The following is a 20,815-nucleotide window of genomic DNA, read 5'->3' as shown; positions in this document are numbered from 1 at the left end:
CTCTATGGACGCTTTGCGCGTCGACACCATCAATTTGGTCTTTTCGCCGTTTACCGCCAGACACACTTTCGCAGATTCTGCTTCGACCTTCCTAAAGGATTCAGTTACTTCCTTTACTGATCGTCCATGATGTCTATGTCATCAGCATAGGCAAGTAACATGTGGCTATTGGTGTAAATTGTGCCATTTCTTTTGACATTTGCATCTCGTATTACCTTTTCCAGCAAAATGTTGAATAGGTCACACGAAAGGCTGTATCCTTGTCTGAAACCTTTTTTGGTACAAAATTCTTCGGAGAGGTTCTTTCCAATTTTAACTGAGGACCTAGTATCAGTTAAAGTCATTTTACAAAGCCGGATGAGCTTTGCGGGGATACCAAATTCAGACATTGCGTGGAATACCTTTGATCGGTATAATCGTGATATAATCGACAAAAAGGTGAAATATGTCGATCTGTATCTCTTGGGTCTTCTCTAGGATTTGCCGCAGGGTAAATATCTGGTCAATGGTGAACTTGCCAGGTCTAAAGCCACATTGGTATGGTCCAATTATTTCGTTGACCATTGGCGTTAGTCGTTCGCACAATATCCCTGACACTATCTTATAGGCAATAGGGAGAAGACTTATGCCCCTATAGTTTGAGCATACTGTCTTATCTCCTTTCTTGTGGACGGGACATAGGATGCACAGGTTCCAATCGTCGGGTACGCGTTCTTCCTGCCAGATGGTGCTAACTAGCTGATGCATACACCTTATCAGCGCGTCGCCTCCGGTTTTAAACAGCTCGGCTGGTAAGCCATCGGCTCCTGCTGCCTTATTATTCTTCAGCCGGTTGATTGCTGTTTTCACCTCATCTTGGCCGGGCGGTATACATTCTATACCATCTTCTGGGATTGGATCTGTGGTATTATCGTCTTCGCTACTATTGGATACCAGCAGATTGGAGAAATGTTCCTTCCATATCCTGAGCACGCTATCTGTATCTGTTACCAGATTACCTTGCTGGTCTCTACGGGAGGATGTGCCTGTACCAAAGCCATCTGTTTGATGTTTCACTCTTTGGTAAAATTTTCGGACTTCATTCTGTCTCCTGTACATCTCGATTTTTTCACACTCCCGCTTTTCCATTTCTCTCTTTTTCTTGCGGAAAAGCCGTTTCCTTCTCTCCTTTTCTCCCGATATCTCTCTAGCATTTTTCTCTTCGGTAGCAGCACGACACTCCCGGTCATAACATGAATTCCTTTGTGGAGGTCTCTGGAATCCAAGTATGGATTTTGCGGCTGTTTGCATGGAGTGGGCAATATGTTGCCATTGTGTTGTTATGTTTTCTTTCGTTTTTTCATAGTAGGATGTTATTTCTAGGGGAGGGTTACTAACCCGACGCCCAAACCCAAGTTTTTAACGTTCTTATGGGTGAACGCGCGGCACATGTTAGCTCACTACCTTTAACGGGTGTTAAAGGCAGTTCCCCAGGTGACACCACGGGGAGGTCAGTGTCCACTTGAGATGAAAGAGGGACCAAGATAAATCCTGGGCTTTGCCATGTTAAAGCCGGTCAAGACCGTTGCTTGGTATCATTCATCCCCTACGTCCTGACCACCGTCACAGATTCTTAATGTCTACATGGTTTTCGATACTAATCATATTGAAACTAAGGAAACCAAAAATACTAGGTCAACATATTGCAAGGTGTGGGAGTGACGTTCTCCTAAAGACGACAATTCTTCGCAATTTTGGAAAATACGTCATTTTTGAAAATTACTAGAGAAAGAAATAGCTATTTTTCGGAAACTATAACAGATATTACTTTATTGTCTACTTGGGATGAATGAGGAACCAAGATAAATTCTGGGCTTTGCCTTGTTCAAGCCGGTATTTTTCATCCCTGTTTGCATTTGATAGGCGTCTAAAACTCGCCCGTCGGTCCATTGATGCCAGACACTCCTTCATTACCCCCGATAAAATTTCCTCTTCTTTTATTCACAGTCATTCAACATATCTACTAAGTATTCCAATATCCCGAAACCTCCGACTATAACAATTTTCTCCGAAAATAAAACATATCGAACATTTCAACTTTTAAACACACAAATAAATTTCCCGCAAAACTTCGCAATTTAAATTCACAACACATAAACACACATACACACTCCCTCCCACCAAACCTCTAATTGAATAATAACTCATACTACTACCATTATGAATGAACATTTTAATTTTCTCATTGCTTAATGATTCACCCGGAGGGCAAATAGCTTTAGCCCAAAGCTTAACCGCTAATCACGTTCGGTCGCCATTATTAGCATCATTCAATTAATTTTAGCCTGTGAAAGTAGCAGCTGACGGAAGGAAAAATTGGGGAATAAGCGAGTGGCCAAGTTGACTAGTTATTCGTATATTTGGCCAACATTAGGCTTAATAAAAGCGACAATGGCATCATTTGGCGAAACTAACACTTTTTGGCGCTAACCATTTTACAATGACGACGACATGTAACAGTGAAATTTAGCCAAAGGATAACATGAACTGCTATGGCAATGGCAATTTCTATAGTTGAACTAAATGTTTGCTATGCAAGGCCATTGAATTGTTTTTAGCCAATCTCAGAGTTTTATAAACTGTGAACAAGTTGTTGCCAGCTTCACACTCACAAAAACGAAATAAGCAGAACAACAACAAAAACACAATTTCTTTCCACTTACCTACAACAATTTCCAATTAACCACAAATTTATAATTGAAAACTTTTGTTGTTGTTCTAGAGAAGTGTTCATTGCCAAGGAAAAACATTGTTCATTGCTGTTCCTTCAAACTTGTTGTTGGCATTTTTTTTTTTTTTTTTGTGAACAACAAAAGTTGTAGTTACAAACCCCAATTTCTGTTAAATGTTTTTCCGTTCTTTCCATCTAAAATATGTATGTATGTATGTATAACCAGTATATGTATGTGTAAGTATATATGTTGCCCACCAAAGAAAAGTTATGCTTTTGGTTTCCATATTCTTTTTTCGTTTCTTTTTTTTTTAATTTCAAACAGTTTCATTAATTGAAATTTGCTAATTTGAGAAAAGTTGAAAACTTTTACGTCCATCTCAAAAATCAAATACATTAAAAATTGACTACTCAAGTTTGGTGAATTTAAGCAAAAGTCTGGATAAACCATTTTCTGAGGGTATTTCATAAAAATATGCTGATGGTGTTTAACTAAAACTTGAACAATTAAAATGCGGTTTATTGAATTTTTATTAGAAATTTATTGAATGTTAAGATGTTGGTCTTACAAAATTGGGTAGTTAGATGGGAAAGTTTAAATGTAAATGGAATTTTTGTTTATTTTATGGTATAATAAATGAAATGTTAATCAATATTTCATATAAATTCCACACATTTTAAATGTTCAATCTTCTCGGTAAATAATAATTATACGCCACAGTTACAATTTGGTTACAATAACGTGCGTCATACGCACATGTGTCTGGTTATGTTACTTATTTAACGCAACGTATACGACTGGATGAACTGTGTATGTGGTAAACCGATCGTATGCATCGCAATTAATTATTGCTATAATTAACTGATTATTATTATAATTAAAATGAGAGGAAAGTAAACCGCTGCATTAGATCAGCGTTAGGCGATTAGGCGCCCGTGTTCGCTCATTTACAGTTGCTCTCTCCACACACACAATTCAACCCATTGAAAAAGCATGCACTCACACAATGACACCCCGTAAAGTATGCAATAGAAAAGTATGTAGTAGCGTGAGGCACGCTTTATTATATGAATAACATAGGGAACTCATAATATTTATTGAGTAATAAAGAGAGAGTAGTAATAACCAGCTTATTTCGGTCAACCGCCTCGGCACACAGTAGGTCTCTATTGAACTCCCAAAATAGAAGAAATCATGGTGTGGTCGCCATGAACAAACGGAAACAGAGAAGAAATCAATACAACCAATCCGGCCAAACACAAAGCTGAAGACAAAAAGGTGTCTTTATATATGTGGGAAATACCAGAAGGCATTGGCGTCGAGTAATACCGAGTATTAACCTATCGCTCAACGCCTTCTCCATTAATAACATTGAATACGGCCCATATAACTTACTGTCAAACTGCTGCTGTCCAGCTCACAATATCTGAAATTGAAGTTAGATTTGCTCTCTTTTAACACCATGATCTGCGAATCTGCATCTGGAATGTAACAACAATTTTGTTACAGTCTGCACACAAGCTTGCGAAGATGCGATGGAATCGGGCCTATGTAAAGATAAAAAACGATTACGCACTATAGGTACCATAAAATGAAACATAAATTAGGAGTTGAATTTATGATAAATCGAAGACTTATAAACCATCCTTCAAATTCACTCCGATAGATGAAAAATTCCAAAATTCGGTATAAAAGCAATGTTCTTTAACGTTAGTCTCATCTGTCCCACTATGCAACCGACGAGAAAGGTAACAAGTAAAAAAGTATCCGTCGGCTTTGCCGACAAAGATATACCCTCAGTCTATCTGTATTTAAACTATAATCTACGGACAGATCGAATGTATTTAGGGTCTCTTCAGAATTTTGTGGCCCTATTTGGACATTTGAACTTGCTGACAAAAATGTGGATTAGGATTAATATTCAAAAATGTTGGGGAGGAGGTACTTAAAGGAATGGACCGACATAGTCCATTACGACAGTTGATCTTATTTTTGATAGATATCGCGCCCACTAGAAAATAGATATCGGTCATTTTGGAAGTTAAACTAAATTTGGACAACATATAAGAAGATCCAAAGTTTTGAACAAATTGGTTGCCCCTTTCAAGAGACATCATGCATTCCATTTTGCATTTTTAGTGACATTTTTTAAATATTGAGGGGAAGTACCGGAAGTTGTTGCCCATCTTCGAACTAAGACTAAGTTTGGACAAAATATGACGAAAGCCAAATTTTGGACCAAATCAGTTGATCAGTTCGAGAGTTATAGAGCTCTTCATCGACTACTTATTCTGCTATGAAGTTTTTACACCATTCGGGCAGTTTTATCAAGAAGAATGGACTTGCCCCTGAAACAATTTTTACCGTCGTAATTGAGGCAGCGAATGCATATGGCTTCCACAGAAATAAAAGTTATTCGAGAGCAGGTCTTAAAGTGAAAATACCCGAAATTTTGTGTGGGAGGTACGCAAAGGAGTGGACAAATATAATACATATTCAAAATGGATATACATCTGGTAGATATATTAGGGGGTGTAATGTATGGACACCATCGGTCACTCCCTGTCGCTTCAACCACTACACACGGTGTCATATGGATTGTAACTTTTAGTCTAATTACTCAGGAAGTGTGGACTTGCCCTGATGAAATTTATAGTGTCGTATGAGGGGCGGTGGATACAAATTTTTGACCAAATCTGTTTATCAGTTCGAGAGTTATTGTGCTCTCAAGCTACAACATATGGTGCCATAGGGTTTTTTTACAACTTTCGGGGCGATTTCAAGTTGCTTCAACAGAAATCAAAGTTAGTCAAGAGCATGTCTTAAAGTCAACATATCCGAAATTTTGTGTTGTAGGTACCCGAAGGAATGGGCAAATATAGTCCATATTCAAACCTGATCTATATCTGATAGATATATTAGGATGCGTAAAGTGTGGACCAAATCGGTCCTTCCCTTCAAGAGTTATCGTGCTCACAATTTTTCCGAACGTTTTTGAACTTTTGAGGTACCTGAAGGGGTGAACCGATATGGCTAAATAAGTTTGGACAAAATATTATAAAGACAAAATTTTGGATCGAATAGGCAGATCCGTTTGAGATTTATCTTGCGCTCCAACCACTACACATGGTGTCATAGGGGTTTTGTGCACATTTCAAGCTGTTTGCTCAGGAAGTATGGATTTGCCCCTGATGAAACTTGTACCGTCGTATGGCGGACAGTGAACACAAGTTGTTACAACAAAAATCAAAGCTATTCGAGAGCAGGCCCTAAACTGAATTTTTCAGAAATTTTGTGTGGGAGGTACCCGAAGGAGTGGACCGATTTAGTCTATATTGAAATCTCATTTAAGTCTGGTAGAAATTTCACGATGTACAAAGTATGGACCAAATCGGTTACTCCCTTCAAGAGTTATCGTGCGCACAAATTTTTCGAACATTTTCGAACTTTTGTGGGGAGGTACCGGAAGGAGTAGACTGATATAACCCATCTTCTAACTTAAACTAAGTTTGGACAAAATATTGCGAAAGCCAAATTTTGGACCAAACCGGTTTATCCGTTCGAGAGTTATCGTGCGCACCATCCAGACAGACGGACGGACATGGCTAAATCGACTCCAAATTGTCTGAAACGAATGTCGCCCAAACATACTTGGGGTCTAAAACCATTGTTTCAATGAGGCAAATTTTGCCCGTATGAAAGAGTATATACCCTCGTTAGCATAAATTTTTGTGTGAGAGGTACCCGAAGGGGTGGACTGATATAATCTATATTCCAACCTGATACATGACTAAATGAAATAATACGATGTGCAAAGTCTGCGCCAATTAGAAACTCCCTGCGAGAATTAATTTGCGGATTTGGAATGTTGGTTGGTGCAGTCAGGGTTTCTTGGAACGTTTAGGCCAATAACTCAGGAAGTATGGACTTTCGCAAGAAAAAAAATATACCGTCGTAAAGGAAGCCGCAAGGACAACCTACTGAAAAAATTCAAAACGATCCGAGAGGAGTTCTTAAACTTAACTTTATCCGAATTTTGTACGGGAGGTACCCGAAGGAGTACAGTCTATATTCGAACCCGATCTATATCTAGAAGAAATAATACTATGTGCAAAGTTTGGACCAAATCCATTGATCCCTTCTAGAGTTATCGTTCACACCATTTTACTGAACATTTTTGAACTATTGTGGAGGAGGCACCCGAAGGAGGGGATTGATATGGCTCATCTTCGAACATAACCTAAGTTGGACAAAATATTACGATACCCCAAAATTTGGTTCGCTTCGTGCGCACCAGCTAGAAAGACAGCAGACAGACGGACGGACCTGGCTAAATCGACTCCAAATTGTCTGAAACGAATTTCGTTCAAACATACTTGGGGTGTAAAACCGATATTTTGATGAATCACATTTTTGGTCGTATCAAAGTGTATATGGGAAATGTTGCAAATTCTTTCATATTCCATTTTCAAAAAAAAAATATTTTTTTCTGTTCGCGCCAATTCAACGATTTTTGTGTACTTCGATTAAGAAAGAATTCCCTAGTACAAATCCGCTCACGAGCAAATTGTTGGTTGTTGCGGACAAAAGATATCGCGCTTTTACTTCTGCTTTTAAGAAAAAAAAATCTTATTAAAACGCTAATTATTTTAATGAGCACCATTGTCACTAGAAAGTTATCACGTAGCGACGTCAGTGAGTATATTGCATAGTATTTTCTACATGATGCTCAGTGTTCGCGGAATTTACAAAAAATTTATAAAATTTTAAATGTAATCCGACTTTTTTCAAACTTTAGGTCCATTTACCCGTAAAATTACAAAAAAAAAAATAGTTTTAACTAAAAACTTCACAGCGAATCAAATGAGACCAACATTATATTGATCGGGATAATTTTTTGGATGTTGTAGGCAAAATATGCACATATTTGGGTAACAAAAATTAACTTTGGTTTGAAAAAATAGTCTTCACTTGCACTCTTGAGTTGAAAATATTGGAAAAAACTATAGGAGTACTTCTTCTATTATTCTTGAAACTCACAAGAAAATGGACAGATTTTGCTTCTACATGGCCCGTAAAATATGCGATAAAATGCGCGATATTTTCAAAAACAATTTTAGGCGATTTTCCTACTTTGGAGTATTGATAAATGGGATCCGCAACGTAAAAATCTAGAATTTGCAATCAAGTACGAGAAATTGGAATGACATTTGTAAAAATTAGGCCCGAAAAATATGATTTTTAGAAAATTGTTCGCACAGATTTTTCGTATTTGGATACAGATTTCTGTGGAGCTGTGTAAACTACATTCACGACACATATGTCAAATAACTCAGAATCGCGAGTTCTACAATCCTATATCACGGTGCTCTTGAAACAATTTTAAATGGAAGGTCCTTACACCTCGGAAGTTTTTGCGGATTCTGAAACTACAATGTTCATAGGTGAGAAAAATCAAAAAACAAAAAAATCGCCGGAGCGCTTTTAAAATAAATCGCGATTTAATTCGTCATTCTTAGGGGTTGTTTAGGTTTTCACGATTTTACTTAGAAAGCGCAAGTCCTATCAAAATGGGATTAAAGAAAATGTTGTAGCTATGAAAATTCTCTACAAGATTGACCTTTATGGACTTCTCTTCGGTTTTACCGTTTTCGAGATATAGAAGTTCAAATTGGGACAATTCAATTCTGTATCACCCCTTATAAATCAATGTCATGACTGCAAATTCCCAACATAAACTTATATATCTAAACAAATTTTACAACTAAGGATAAGTTACTTAAGCCAGTCTTGTAGAGAATTTTCACCGCTTTAAGATTTTCTCAGGTCCCATATCGATAAGACTTACCGTATTCAAGCAAAATCGCGAAACCCTAACAAAAAAGACCAAAAAATGTAATCTGAGCTTCTTTATCTCAAAAATGGTACAGACTGGGAACAAATGATAAACGTCAATCCTCTAGAGAATTTTCTCAGCTACAACATTTTCTTTAGCTCCATTTCGATTGGACTTGCAGTTTCCAAGCAAAATCGTGAAAACCTAAAAAAAACCTAAAAATGTGAATTTTGACCGCGGGTTATTTAAAAATCCTTACAGCGATTTTTTCTTGTTTTTGGATTTTTCTCATCTATGAACATTGCTGTTTCAGAATTCACAAAAACTTTCGCTGTGTAAGCGGTTTTCATCAAAAGTTAGTTAAGGCGCACCCTTCATGACATTGTTTTATAAGGGGGCGATACAGTCAGTGCATTGTCCCAATTTGAACTTCTATATCTCAAAAATGGTAAAAACTACGAAAATACCATAAAAGTCGATCTTGTAGAGAATTTTCATAGCTACAACATTTTCTTTAGACCCATTTTGATAAGACTTGCCTTTTCTAAGCAAAATCGTGAAAACCTAAACAACCCCTAAAAATTTCAACTTAAATCGCGATTTATTTAAAAAGCGCTCCGGCGATTTTTTTGTTTTTTGATTTTTCTCATCTATGAACATTGAAGTTTCAGAATCCGCAAAAACTTCCAAGGTGTAAGCACCTTCCATTTAAAATTGTTTCAAAAGCACCGTGATATATGATTTTTTGAAAAAAAAAACTGTTTGCGGAACGAAATTAGAAGACATTTTCACAAAATACTTAAAATCTGGCTTCAAAACGTCAGCAGCATTTAATGGTGGACGCAGATTAAACTTTGAAAAATTATATATTGGTGAGATGATCCTTATTTAGTTGGCTTCTTCTTTTACTTTGACAGGAAAGTCGTGAAAAGTGTGGTTTAACACAAATCGAGAGAAAACAAAAAAAAAGATACGTTGGCTTCAACCCATTTTTACCCTTTTTTACCATAAATGTAGACACAGCTTCCATGCAAATTAACGTTTAAGGTCAATATTTTTTGCCAAGTCTAAAAACATTTCATTTTTTCCAAAAGCATTTAATTTTTTTAATATACAACCACAGTTCGCGAGTTATAAAAAGTTCAACTATGTTAAATTTTCAAAAATATTGCCCAAATACCCTTTCTACTAAAGGCTAAGGGTATAAAAAGCCATCTATGTAAAGCAATATTCTTCGAAATTGTTTTAACTTTGGTAGAAATATTAGGTCATGTAAAGTTTGGTTAATTCCTTCGAGAGATATCGTATGCACTGGACTTACGGAAATGACTAACGTTTTTATCGTTTCATGTTGTTTTTAAACTCTATAGCCAAAAGGCTCATACATATTTTTCTTGGTGAAACCATACACAGATCTGGGTCAACTTGAAATAAAAGAGGGACTTGTTACTATCACTTCTTGTCTAACATCACCCACATATTTATGGTTATTAATTATTTTAAACCTTAAAATGTTATAATTAATCTATAATTTGTTTTTTTTTTTCTTTTCAGCATTATCGCGGTTCTTTAAAATCTCTTAATACGGGTATTGTTACACTACTGAATTATGGTAAACATGTACCACCTGCCGTTTCACATGTAACACTGGCCCATGAAATTGGTCATAATTTTGGTTCACCGGTAAGTAGAAATAATTTGAATAACGAGGGTTATATACTTTGATAAGATGAACAATTTGATGCATCTCCGGCTGCTGCCTCACAAAAATTCAAAATTTTCTTTAAGTGAAGTTTTATGACGGTTCGAGTATCGTAATTAAATTTTGGCCTAAGCTACTTTTTATTGCAATGTGATGTATTGTGTGGGCAACTTTGAAAAATCCAAAAAATCCTACGTTGGCCAGCTTAAATAACTGGTGGTTATTCTAATCGCAAGGAGGGGCTGATATTGATCAATCCCTGCACATCGTCACATTTCATTCAGACATACATCAAGCTCCGAAAAGGTCTATAGCGAAGACGGCTTATAGGTACATCCATCACAAAAAATACAGTTTAAGCGTTCTTCGACGATTGTTAAGAACTTTTCTTCGAAGGTAGTCCATGCATATCCATGCTTACTGACTTAATGACCAAAAAGGAAAAAAATCTTATTGCGAACAACTAAAATGGCTGTGTCAGCACGATAACTATCAAAAGGAAGCCACCGTATTATCTTACATTTCGTTAGTATTTCAGCCATGAACAAACTCTCTACAAGTGGTGTGGGACTCGGCGATTAAAAGTAGGTCCCATATCATTGAGCCAATATGAATCGGCGTTCACTCATTGATATGAGAGAAGTCTCTGTCGAGGATGTTGCGGGAAAATAAGTAACTCCCGGGCCCTCAAGTGACCCAATATTTATCGCAACTTGTTCATACATCTCTCACACAATTTTGTTTTTTTTTTGGCTTTCTTTGCAGAAAAAAATGTTTTTTTATGAATTTTGATTTTCCAAATTATTGCAGAAAAACTAAACAATTATATAGTCCATATTTAGCATAGAGCATAATGAACTATTTGATTTAATGTTAACACTAACAGACACCGGTTCGCGTTGCTGACCCGTCGTAATAAGTTTTAATGCAGGGCTTCGGAGTCGAGCCATTTTTGGTTAGACTCCGACTCCGACTCCAGTCCATTTTTTTTCTCGACTCCGCCTCCAACTCCGGAGTCGACTCCGAAAATAGATAAAATAAAATTCACAACTTATCATCTCAGTTTGAACTTTCGGAATACAGTACATTGGGAGGATACCAAAACATAGACCTATATTGTTCGTTTTTTCCTCGTTGACAATACGAAATACAAAGTAACAAGTACTTCAGCATACTTCACACTTCAGAACATGTAGCAAAACCCTTCAAAGCAACTGCAATCGAACGGTATCGTTACAAGGTTTCTCTACCAAACACCGACATACGAGTATATTTACAATTTTCCGAATTTGAATGATGCTCGAAATTACCATTATTACTGACCGGTAAAACAAAAACAAAACACATTGTTCCACAACATCCCATAGAGTATTGCCGCTTAACATACACTTTCGTGGTTAAGGTTACTTGAAACCTTTATGTCAAAAGGGATAATTTTCTTCAAACTGTTAAGAATTTTGATTTACAATTATATGCCTTTGCCTACATAACTCTTCATCCTCAAGGACAATATCTCGGATTCTTGTCCGTCGAATACATAAAATCTGGCCGTGCCGTTATACTAAATCGTAAACCTATACCGGCAATTTTACATCTTTATACTTTATAAAGTTCCCGACGAATATTTCTATGTGTTTCAAACGGAATGACAAGTTAGTATCTTATGGTGGAAAGTGTCTTTTGTCTACCACCTCAAAAAGAATACAAGTGAAACCAACGTTAAGTACGGCTAAGACGAACTGACAATCGGTTTATGACGACCATTTCAAAATAGAATTATCAAAATCGGTCCAGCCGTTCTCAACTGATGCCATTACCAACAAACGACATTTGATTTTTATTTATATAGACAGCATCATTAAATTTTAAACAATATTAATTTCACACCCGAGAGATACATTTTTTGAGTAAATCAGTGAAATGCACTCAAGTCCTTATGTATCAAAAAATTAATGTTAATTAGTCGTAGTAGTTTCATTGTTAAGGCTTTTAAACTTTTCTTTTCATTTTACGACCTGAAAGATGGCCTTTTGTTAGATTTTTGCAAAAAACATCTTCTTTAATAAACCTTCATACACCCACGAATCACATATACACTTTATAAATACATATATACATGCATATGTGTGTATGATCCAACACCATAGTTTACAAACGTAACAATACAACATAGGATTTAACAAATCTACGGGTAACAATGCGTTCTGAATCAGGCGATGGAAAATCACAAGCAGATGCAATAACGTGTGTATAGGTGTCTGGAAATAAGGTTGTTTCATTTCCTCTCTCTCACACTCTTTATATATCTGTACACATACGTATGTGCATATGTGTATATCGGTGTCTGCAATTTTGACTACAATGAATGGAATGCACTTAATGCAATTAGTTACAGTTCGTCGCGTTAGCATGAAATTCTCGTTTTCGTTGAACTTTTTAACTATGGCGTCGAGAGGAACTTGATTTTCCTGTGTATATGATATATGTATTCCTTTTAAAAGTGTATAAACATATGTCTGTGTGAGTGTGTCTGCATGCATGTGTATAAAGTATAGTGTAAGTTAACCAACATACGTTCTTTTTTATAGTTTCCTCCGTTGTATATTTCGGTTAGATGTGAGTATTTTGGTTTTTGTTTTTTCTCGTTCTCCCTCCAAGGGAAGGAAATGGAAGTCATACTCATATACAGATTATACAGTCCGATACACTTTCATGCACTCCTCGCTTGCAGCAATAGACTCTAAAGATACCGCACTTCTTTGTTCGCTGTATAGTAAATTATTATTAGGGCGTCTCAATTGAAATAAGTTTTGTATATAGTTGTGTATTTTAGAGTTGAGCTTTTAAGTAAAAGGAAATTGAGTTAATAGAACTTTCCATTATTTTCTTTCAATGCTATTTATAAAACACCCTATTATCATTGATTTTGTTTTATCATGAAATCCATCCGTTTCTTTTTTTCGTAAGCTTCTTTCGTAGCCACCACCACCACCACTTAATAATGGTTAGCAAACTATGTTGCTGTGTGATCCTTTGCCGGTGTTTTCATCTTAAAAGATTGTTGTTATTTTCATAGAGCATATCAAAAGTTTTAAGTTTCTTAAGCTCATTCTTCCACATTGCTGCCATGATATAATCATCATCATCATCATGCTCTCCTTTACGCTTGCGGTACTTGAAATTTTCTTTAATCATCGATTAAATCGTAACAAGGACAAATTACATTTTAAGTTATTGCGTTTCCATGTCTTGCAGCTGTGTGGCTGTATATGTGTGTGTGTTGAAATGCCACAAGAGGATGGAGAACTTTGTAAGATGATGCAGCTTAAATGAAGTGATATTTCGTACATGTGTAGTGGTGGAATATAAAGTTATGTGTAATATCGCATTGGCGTGAAGTTTTTGCTCCAAAAATGGATTGGTAATTATCAAATTACTATTTGCTGAATTAATTACACGCATGAATTATAGCAGGGAGATATCATTGCTACAAATTAGGCCCTACAGACACACAACGTTTTATGGTGAATACTTTTTGAACCCTCCACCATAATATGGAGGGTATAATTAAGTTTGTCATGCCGTTTGTAATACATCGTAATATTCGTCGAAGACCCTATGAAGTACATATATTCTTGATCACGGTAAAATTCTGAGTGGATGTACATATGCATGTCCATCCGTTCGTCTTTTTTTAATGACTCCAGCATCCACAAAAATGGAAAGAGAATGCTGAAATTTTGGGAAGATACGTCTTTTATTTGAAGACAGGTCCAACTCGGCGATGAGCTATGTCGGTCCACGTTTTGGTATAGCACCCATATAACGGTATTTTCCGATTTTCGGTATTTTGAGGATTTTAGCTACAATTTTTAACCGAACTAGCTGTAACTTTACATTTGAGGTTCTCAGTTGCCACGAAAGTTCTCCACCAAAAATTGTCAACATAGGTACATTTTTTGATATAGCCCCCATATAACGGTACCTCCCTGTTTTCGATATTTTGAGGATTTTAGCTACAGTTTTTAACCGACCTAGCTGCAAATTGAAATTTGAGGTTTGCAGTTGTCGCGAATGTTCTCCACAGAAAATCGTTAACATAGGTCCATGTTTTGGTATAGCCTCCATATAACGAAACCTCTTGATTTTCGGTATATTGGGACATTTAGTTACAATTTTTAACGAAATATCTGTAATTTGACATTTGAGGTTCTCTGTGGTCACGAAACTTTCCCACCAAAAGCCCTCAACATAGGTCCTTGTTTTTATACCCTCAGCATTTATGCTAACGACGGTATATACACTTTAATACGGGCAAAATGTGCCTCATCGAAATAATGGTTTTAGACCCAAGTATGTTTGGAAGAAATGTGTTTCAGACAATTTGGAGTCGATTTAGCAATGTCCGTCTGTCTGTCTGGCTGGCTGGTGCGCACGATAACTCTCGAACGGATGAACCGGTTTGGTCCCAAATATGGATTTCGCAATATTTTGTCCAAACTTAGTTTAAGTTCGAAGATAGGTTATATAGATATAGGATAGGTTATGCGAAAATGTTCGCAAAATTTGTGCGCACGATAACTCTAGAAGGGAGTAACCGATTTGGTCCAAAGTTTCCACATTGTGAAATTTGTACCAAACTTAGATGAGGTTCCAATAAGGACTCAATCGGTCCACGCCTTCGGGTACCTCCCACACAAAATTTCGGAAAAGTTCAGTTTAGAACCTGCTCTCGAATCGTTTTGATTTTTGTTGTAGCATCTTGTATTCACAGCCCCCCCATACGGCGGTACAAGTTTCATCAGGGGCAAAACCCTACTTTCTGAGAAAATAGCCTGAAAGGTTCAAAAACCCCTGTGACATTGATACCAGATATAGATCAGGTTTGAATATGGACTATATTTGTCCACTCCTTCGGGTACCTTCCACACAAAATTTTGGATAAATTCACTTTAAGACCTGCTCTCGAAGCACTTTGTTTTTTGTTGAAGCAACTTGCAATCGCTGTCTCAATTACAACAGTAAAAGTTTTTCAGTGGCAAGTTCATACTTCCTGGGAAAACAGCCCGAAAGTTGTAAAAAAAACCCCTATGGCACCATATGTAGTAGTTGGAGAGCACACTAACTCTCGAACTGATAAATCGGTTTGGTCCAAAATTTGACCTTCGTCATATTTTTTCCAAACTTAGTTTAACTTCTAAAATGGCCCATATCGGTCCTCTCCTTAGGATACCTCCCCCACAATAGTTCAACATTTGTGTCCAATAGTTCAACATTTGTTAGGGTCTGTTCGGAGAAATTTATACCGATGATGTACAGCCATATTATGTTTGGGACAAGTCCATGCTTCCTAGCATACTGGTCCAACAGGTGTACGATAACCCACTGAAATGACTAGTGAGCGCGATATCTATCGAAAAGATATGACAGTCAAAATAAGATCCACTTCCGTAATGCACTATGTCGGTCCATTCCCTCCTCAGCAAAACTTTTGAACTTTAATCCTAATAAATATTTTTGTCGGCAAGTTCAAATGTCCAAAAAGTGACACAAAATTCTGAAAAGACACTAAATTGTACATTCGATCTGTCCGTAGATGAAAGTTCCAATTCACATAGGCTGAGGGTATATCTCTGTCGGGAAAGCCGACTGATACTTTTGTACTTGTTTTTCGGTATTTTGAAGGTTTTCGGTATTTTGAAGGTTATGGCCACAAATAGGTATTAAGTCTTCGTTGGGGGTATACAACTTTCCGCCTGAAATTTGTATGTATAGGTTGACGTCTTCATATAGACACCATAGAACGGTACCTCCCGTTTTTCGGCATTTTTAAGGTGGAGGCCTCAATATCCCACCGAAATGGCTGAAATTCAGTAATTGGTCTTCGTTGGGGGAATAAAACTTTCCATTTACAATTTGTACGTATATGTCCACGCCTTTATATAGCCATCATAGAACGGTACCTCCCGATTTTTGGCACTTTGAAGGATGTGGCCTCAATATACCACCGAAATGGCTGAAATTCGTTGGGAGTATACTACTTTCCGTCTGAAATTTGTCTGTATTTGACGCGGCCCTGTCGTCATATAGACACCATAGAACGGTACCTGCCCATTTTCGGCATTTTGAACGATGTGGCTCAATATCCCTCCGAAATGAGTGAAATTTGGTATTTAGTATTCCATGGGTGCATAAAATATTCCCGAAGGTAATTATCAATATAGATCCACGTCTTCATATGGTCCCCATAGAACGGTACATCCCAATTTTCCGTATTTTGATGGTTGCGGCCTCAATATCCCACCGAAATAGCTAAAATAAAGTATTTGGTCTATCCCTAAAAGTTTGTTGGGGTTATCATGAATGAAATTTCCCCGTGAGTTTTGTTTTTCCGCCGTTGCAACTTAAGGGAGAAAGTAAAAAATTCACGGGGAATCGCCGTTCATGATAACCCCCTGTGTGTTAATCCACGTTCGCATATAGCCACAAACAACGCACCCTACGAATTTTCGGTATTTTGAAGATTTTCGCTCCAATATCCCACCGAAATGGCTGAAATTTGGTATTTGTAGGGTTTTGGGTTTTCCCGGTTTTTATCATTCCCGGGAAACGGGAATCATAAAATCACCATTCCCGGGAATCCGGGATTAGTGGGTTAATATTTCTGCGATTTTTTATCTTTCCACAGTACCTTATATGAAATACAATATTTTCCAAGGGTTCCGGGCTTAAAAATGGATGACACGTTTTTGCTCTGTCGATTAAAAAAGAAAAAATATGGAAAAATGCATCGTGTTGCCCGGATTTAGCCCACACTGACCATTCCCAATATTCAAAGCTAAGGAAATCGCGATGGAAATCGCTCAAACAATGAAGTTACTGATCAGAAATTCCAATTTCTTAGGAAGTATTGATTTGCCACGAAAAAAATTTACCGTTTTAACTAGGGCCGCACACAAAACATGATGTCAAACATTTAAAAGAGAGAATGTGGGAGATTTCTCCCTTCGACGGTTATCTTACCTACTAACCAATGTAGTTGGTACCGGCAGTTTTTTTTTTGAGATTTTGGGCCTTTACCTCAGGAAGAGTGGACTTGCCCTTCCAAAACAAGTTGCGCCGTCGTAACAGGGCTTTCAAGTAGAACTTTTTCGAAATTTTAAAAAAATTGAGGTGAGCTGTTATGCTGCACTTTTCCTAAATTTTGTGTTGGAGGTACACGAAGGGCTGGACCGATATAGTCCATATTGCAACCTTATACATGAATAGACGAAATAATACGATGTGCAAAGTTAGGGCCAATCAGAAACTTCCTGTGGGAGTAATCTTGCCAATTTTCCATTTTAGTTGTTGCCCTCAAGGTTTCTTGGAGCTTTTAAGGCATTATCTCAGGAAGTATGGACTTGTCCCCCGACAAAATTTGTACCGTCGTAAAGGGGGCCGAAAGACAAACTGCAAAAAAAAATCAAATCGATCCGAGAGGAGCTCTTAAACTTCACTTTTTCCGAATTTTGTGTGGTACCCGTTCTATGCCTGGAACTAATATTACCATATGCAAAATTATGACCGATTCAGTTTAAAGATATGTATATAAGTTATTTCCAAATCTTTTTTAATATATTGATTCTGTAAAATCTAATCGAATTCTGATTCTATGGTATAAAATTGACGGGCATAGTTTATTCATTCATTCAATATTAGTTGTGATATTTGTAAAAAAATATTTCCCGGGAAATATGATTTTCATTCCCGGGAAAATCACGTAACCAAAAAACCGAGAATTCCCGGGAATTCCCGGTGCGCGATTTCCCTACCCAAAACCCGAGGTATTTGGTCTTCGTTGAGGGTATAAAATTTTCCACCTGAAATTTGTCGGTATTGGCCCACATCTTCATGTGGCCCCCATAGAACGGTACCCCCTATTTTCTTCTATATTTTGAAGTGTGTCACATCCAGCTTGGAATACCTCGGCTGACAACCGATCTGCTCTTGCTGCCCTATTATATGATCATCTGGGATTGGTTCATCGCTACTACTGGTAACCCATTAAATCATGTCGTCGCCTTTTTCGTTCCGTATGTTTACTGCTGTCTTGAGCCATTCTCATTCGGACTGGTTTTATGGGCTACGATGCGATCGTTATCACTTAACAACAACAACAACTTGTAGTCTCCATTGTAAAGGAACTTGAATGACACATATTCGGGTCCAGCGGCTTTAAGATTCTTCAGCCGGCTTACTGCCGTCTTGATCTCATTCTGGCGAGATGGTTTATTACACTGTGCAACATTTTAAGGTGATCTTGTGCAAACAATTCAAACTGAGGATTTTTGAAAGTACAGACCCAAACGGCAAGAAACCCTAGTTGGGTTTTGTTGTGTCAGATCCAGCTCGGATTTTATGGCCCCATCTAAACATGGTTAAATATTGACTTTTTAAAGAAATTAGGGGCTATATCTTTGAAACCAATGCGAATTTTCTTCTGACCTCTTAAGCAAATTTGTAGATAAGGACAAGAATAAAATACTTCGAGAAATAATGAACTCGAAAAACTACATTTATTGCCTCAAATTTCAAAATATATGCAAAAATTCCACAATTTTTATACATTTCGCACCGTATCTCCAAAACCGTTAATTTTTTCTGAATATTTTCTATTGGAAAAATATTCCCTGGAATGTAATACACAACTCTTCAGAACATGTAATATAATTAATAATTGTTCCACAAACATCCCATACGGGACAAGGGAGACTTCTCTCATATCAATGAGTGCACCCCGATTCATATTAGCTCAATGATATGGGACCTACTGTTTATCGCCGAGTCCGAACGGCGTGTCTGAAGACACCACTTTGTAGAGAAGTTTTACAAGGCTGAAATACTCAGGAAATGTCGCCAACATTACTGAGGGGTATCTTGCCACCGTTGAAAATTTTGATGTTGACTGGCCGGGGAATCGAACCCACGACCTTCAGCGTGCAAGGCGGGTGTGCATACCATTGCACCACGGTGGCACGGTCAGAACATGTCATTGTTGTAAAATGCCTCTATGCCGTTGTTTTCAGTACATTTTTCAACGACGATTTAACACAAAATTTCAATAATGTAGTGAAACCCGAAAAGCGAGAATAAACTGTTGGTGTGAACTGTGTTTGCAATACGTGTTGTAAAAGATGCAAAATACCGCTGAAACAACATGAAGTAAGCATTTTAGAATTTCAGAATGTTCTAAAGAATTGTTGAGAACTTTATTTATGTACAATTTTCTATATTTTATAGATTTTGATGCCCTAGATGGAGTTTTTCTTATGTGTTTTTTTTTTTCAAAAGATAAGTTCTACTAGTTTAGGGCTACAATATTGCTTAAGACAGCAAGTTTCTGAGATAAGGGCCTAATAAATGCAAAAAAGTGTAGATTTAGCCCGGTTTAGATGAGGCCATAAAATCCGAACTGGATCTGTCAGGACAAAACCCTACTAGGGTTTTTGTAGTTTAAATATGTACTTTCAAAAAATGCATACTAGAAGTTGTTTGCATTTTCAGTGTTGCATAGTGTTATCAACCTTTTTATTTTTAAATATAAAATGTTCGTACTTTTTGTAACACGTTTTTCAATAAATTTCAACTCATTTTTTTCTCTTTATTATTCCAGCACGATCCCGAACAATGTACGCCCGGCGGCGAAGATGGCAATTTCATAATGTTTGCTCGTGCCACATCGGGAGACAAGAAGAATAACAACAAATTCTCTCCCTGCTCACTAAAGTCCATTGAACCTGTACTAAATGCCAAAGCTCGTAGTACCAAAGGTTGTTTTACCGAACCGCAATCGTCGATTTGTGGTAATGGCGTTGTAGAACCAGGTGAACAATGTGATTGTGGTTGGGAAGAGGATTGTAAAGATTCTTGTTGCTTTCCCATGTCACGCCATCCGCGCAATGATGAGAAGCCGTGCACCCTCACTCCGAAGGCAATGTGCAGTCCTTCACAAGGTCCCTGCTGTACGGGAGATTGTAAATTGAAATATGGCGATAAGTGTAGAGATGATAACGGCTGTCGTGATCCCAGCTTCTGTGATGGCCATATGCCACAGTGTCCGCCCTCGGTTAATAAGCCAAATAAAACAATTTGTAACAAGGAATTTGTTTGCTATATGGGTGAATGTACTGGAAGTATTTGTTTGGCCTATGGCCTGGAATCATGCCAATGTATACCCGGACCCAAGGATGATAAAATCAAATCGTGTGAATTGTGCTGTAAATTGCCGGGAGAAGATAACCCATGTCGCAGTTCATTTGAATGGAATGAACCACCATTTGATGTGCCCGATATGTATGCCAAACCTGGAACACCCTGTAATGATTATAATGGGTAAGTTGAAGAGATGCATCTTGCCATTTGGTATGGTCATCAATGGACAATTGAAGTGGAATATAACAGTGAACAGTGTCACATGCTTGTGGTTTTGTGTGTCATGATAGTGGTTTAATGTTAATGCACGTGAGTGTGTGTGTGAGTGTACAAATGTGTGCACTTCCTCTTGACCACTATGTCAAGTGTCAA

The 20,815-nt window shown here is 37.4% G+C and overlaps 1 protein-coding gene across 1 annotated transcript in view; it reads left to right on the top strand.

Moving 5' to 3' along the window:
* Positions 1-20,815, top strand: part of Kul (Kuzbanian-like) — a 614,198-nt gene that overhangs the window by 581,814 nt on the left and 11,569 nt on the right. Inside the window, exons 10-11 of the mRNA XM_073962521.1 lie at positions 10,102-10,230; positions 19,905-20,623. Of these exons, the coding sequence (XP_073818622.1) occupies positions 10,102-10,230; positions 19,905-20,623 (848 nt within the window). The remainder of the gene's footprint in view (positions 1-10,101; positions 10,231-19,904; positions 20,624-20,815) is intronic.

This window comes from Musca autumnalis, unplaced genomic scaffold (genome assembly GCF_047663935.1).
Source record: "Musca autumnalis isolate F117 unplaced genomic scaffold, ASM4766393v1 scaffold_1, whole genome shotgun sequence".
In the NCBI taxonomy this organism is placed as follows: Eukaryota; Metazoa; Arthropoda; class Insecta; order Diptera; family Muscidae; genus Musca; species Musca autumnalis.
The sequence above is the reverse complement of the archived record's forward strand: the minus strand, read 5'-3'. Positions and strand labels throughout refer to the sequence as shown.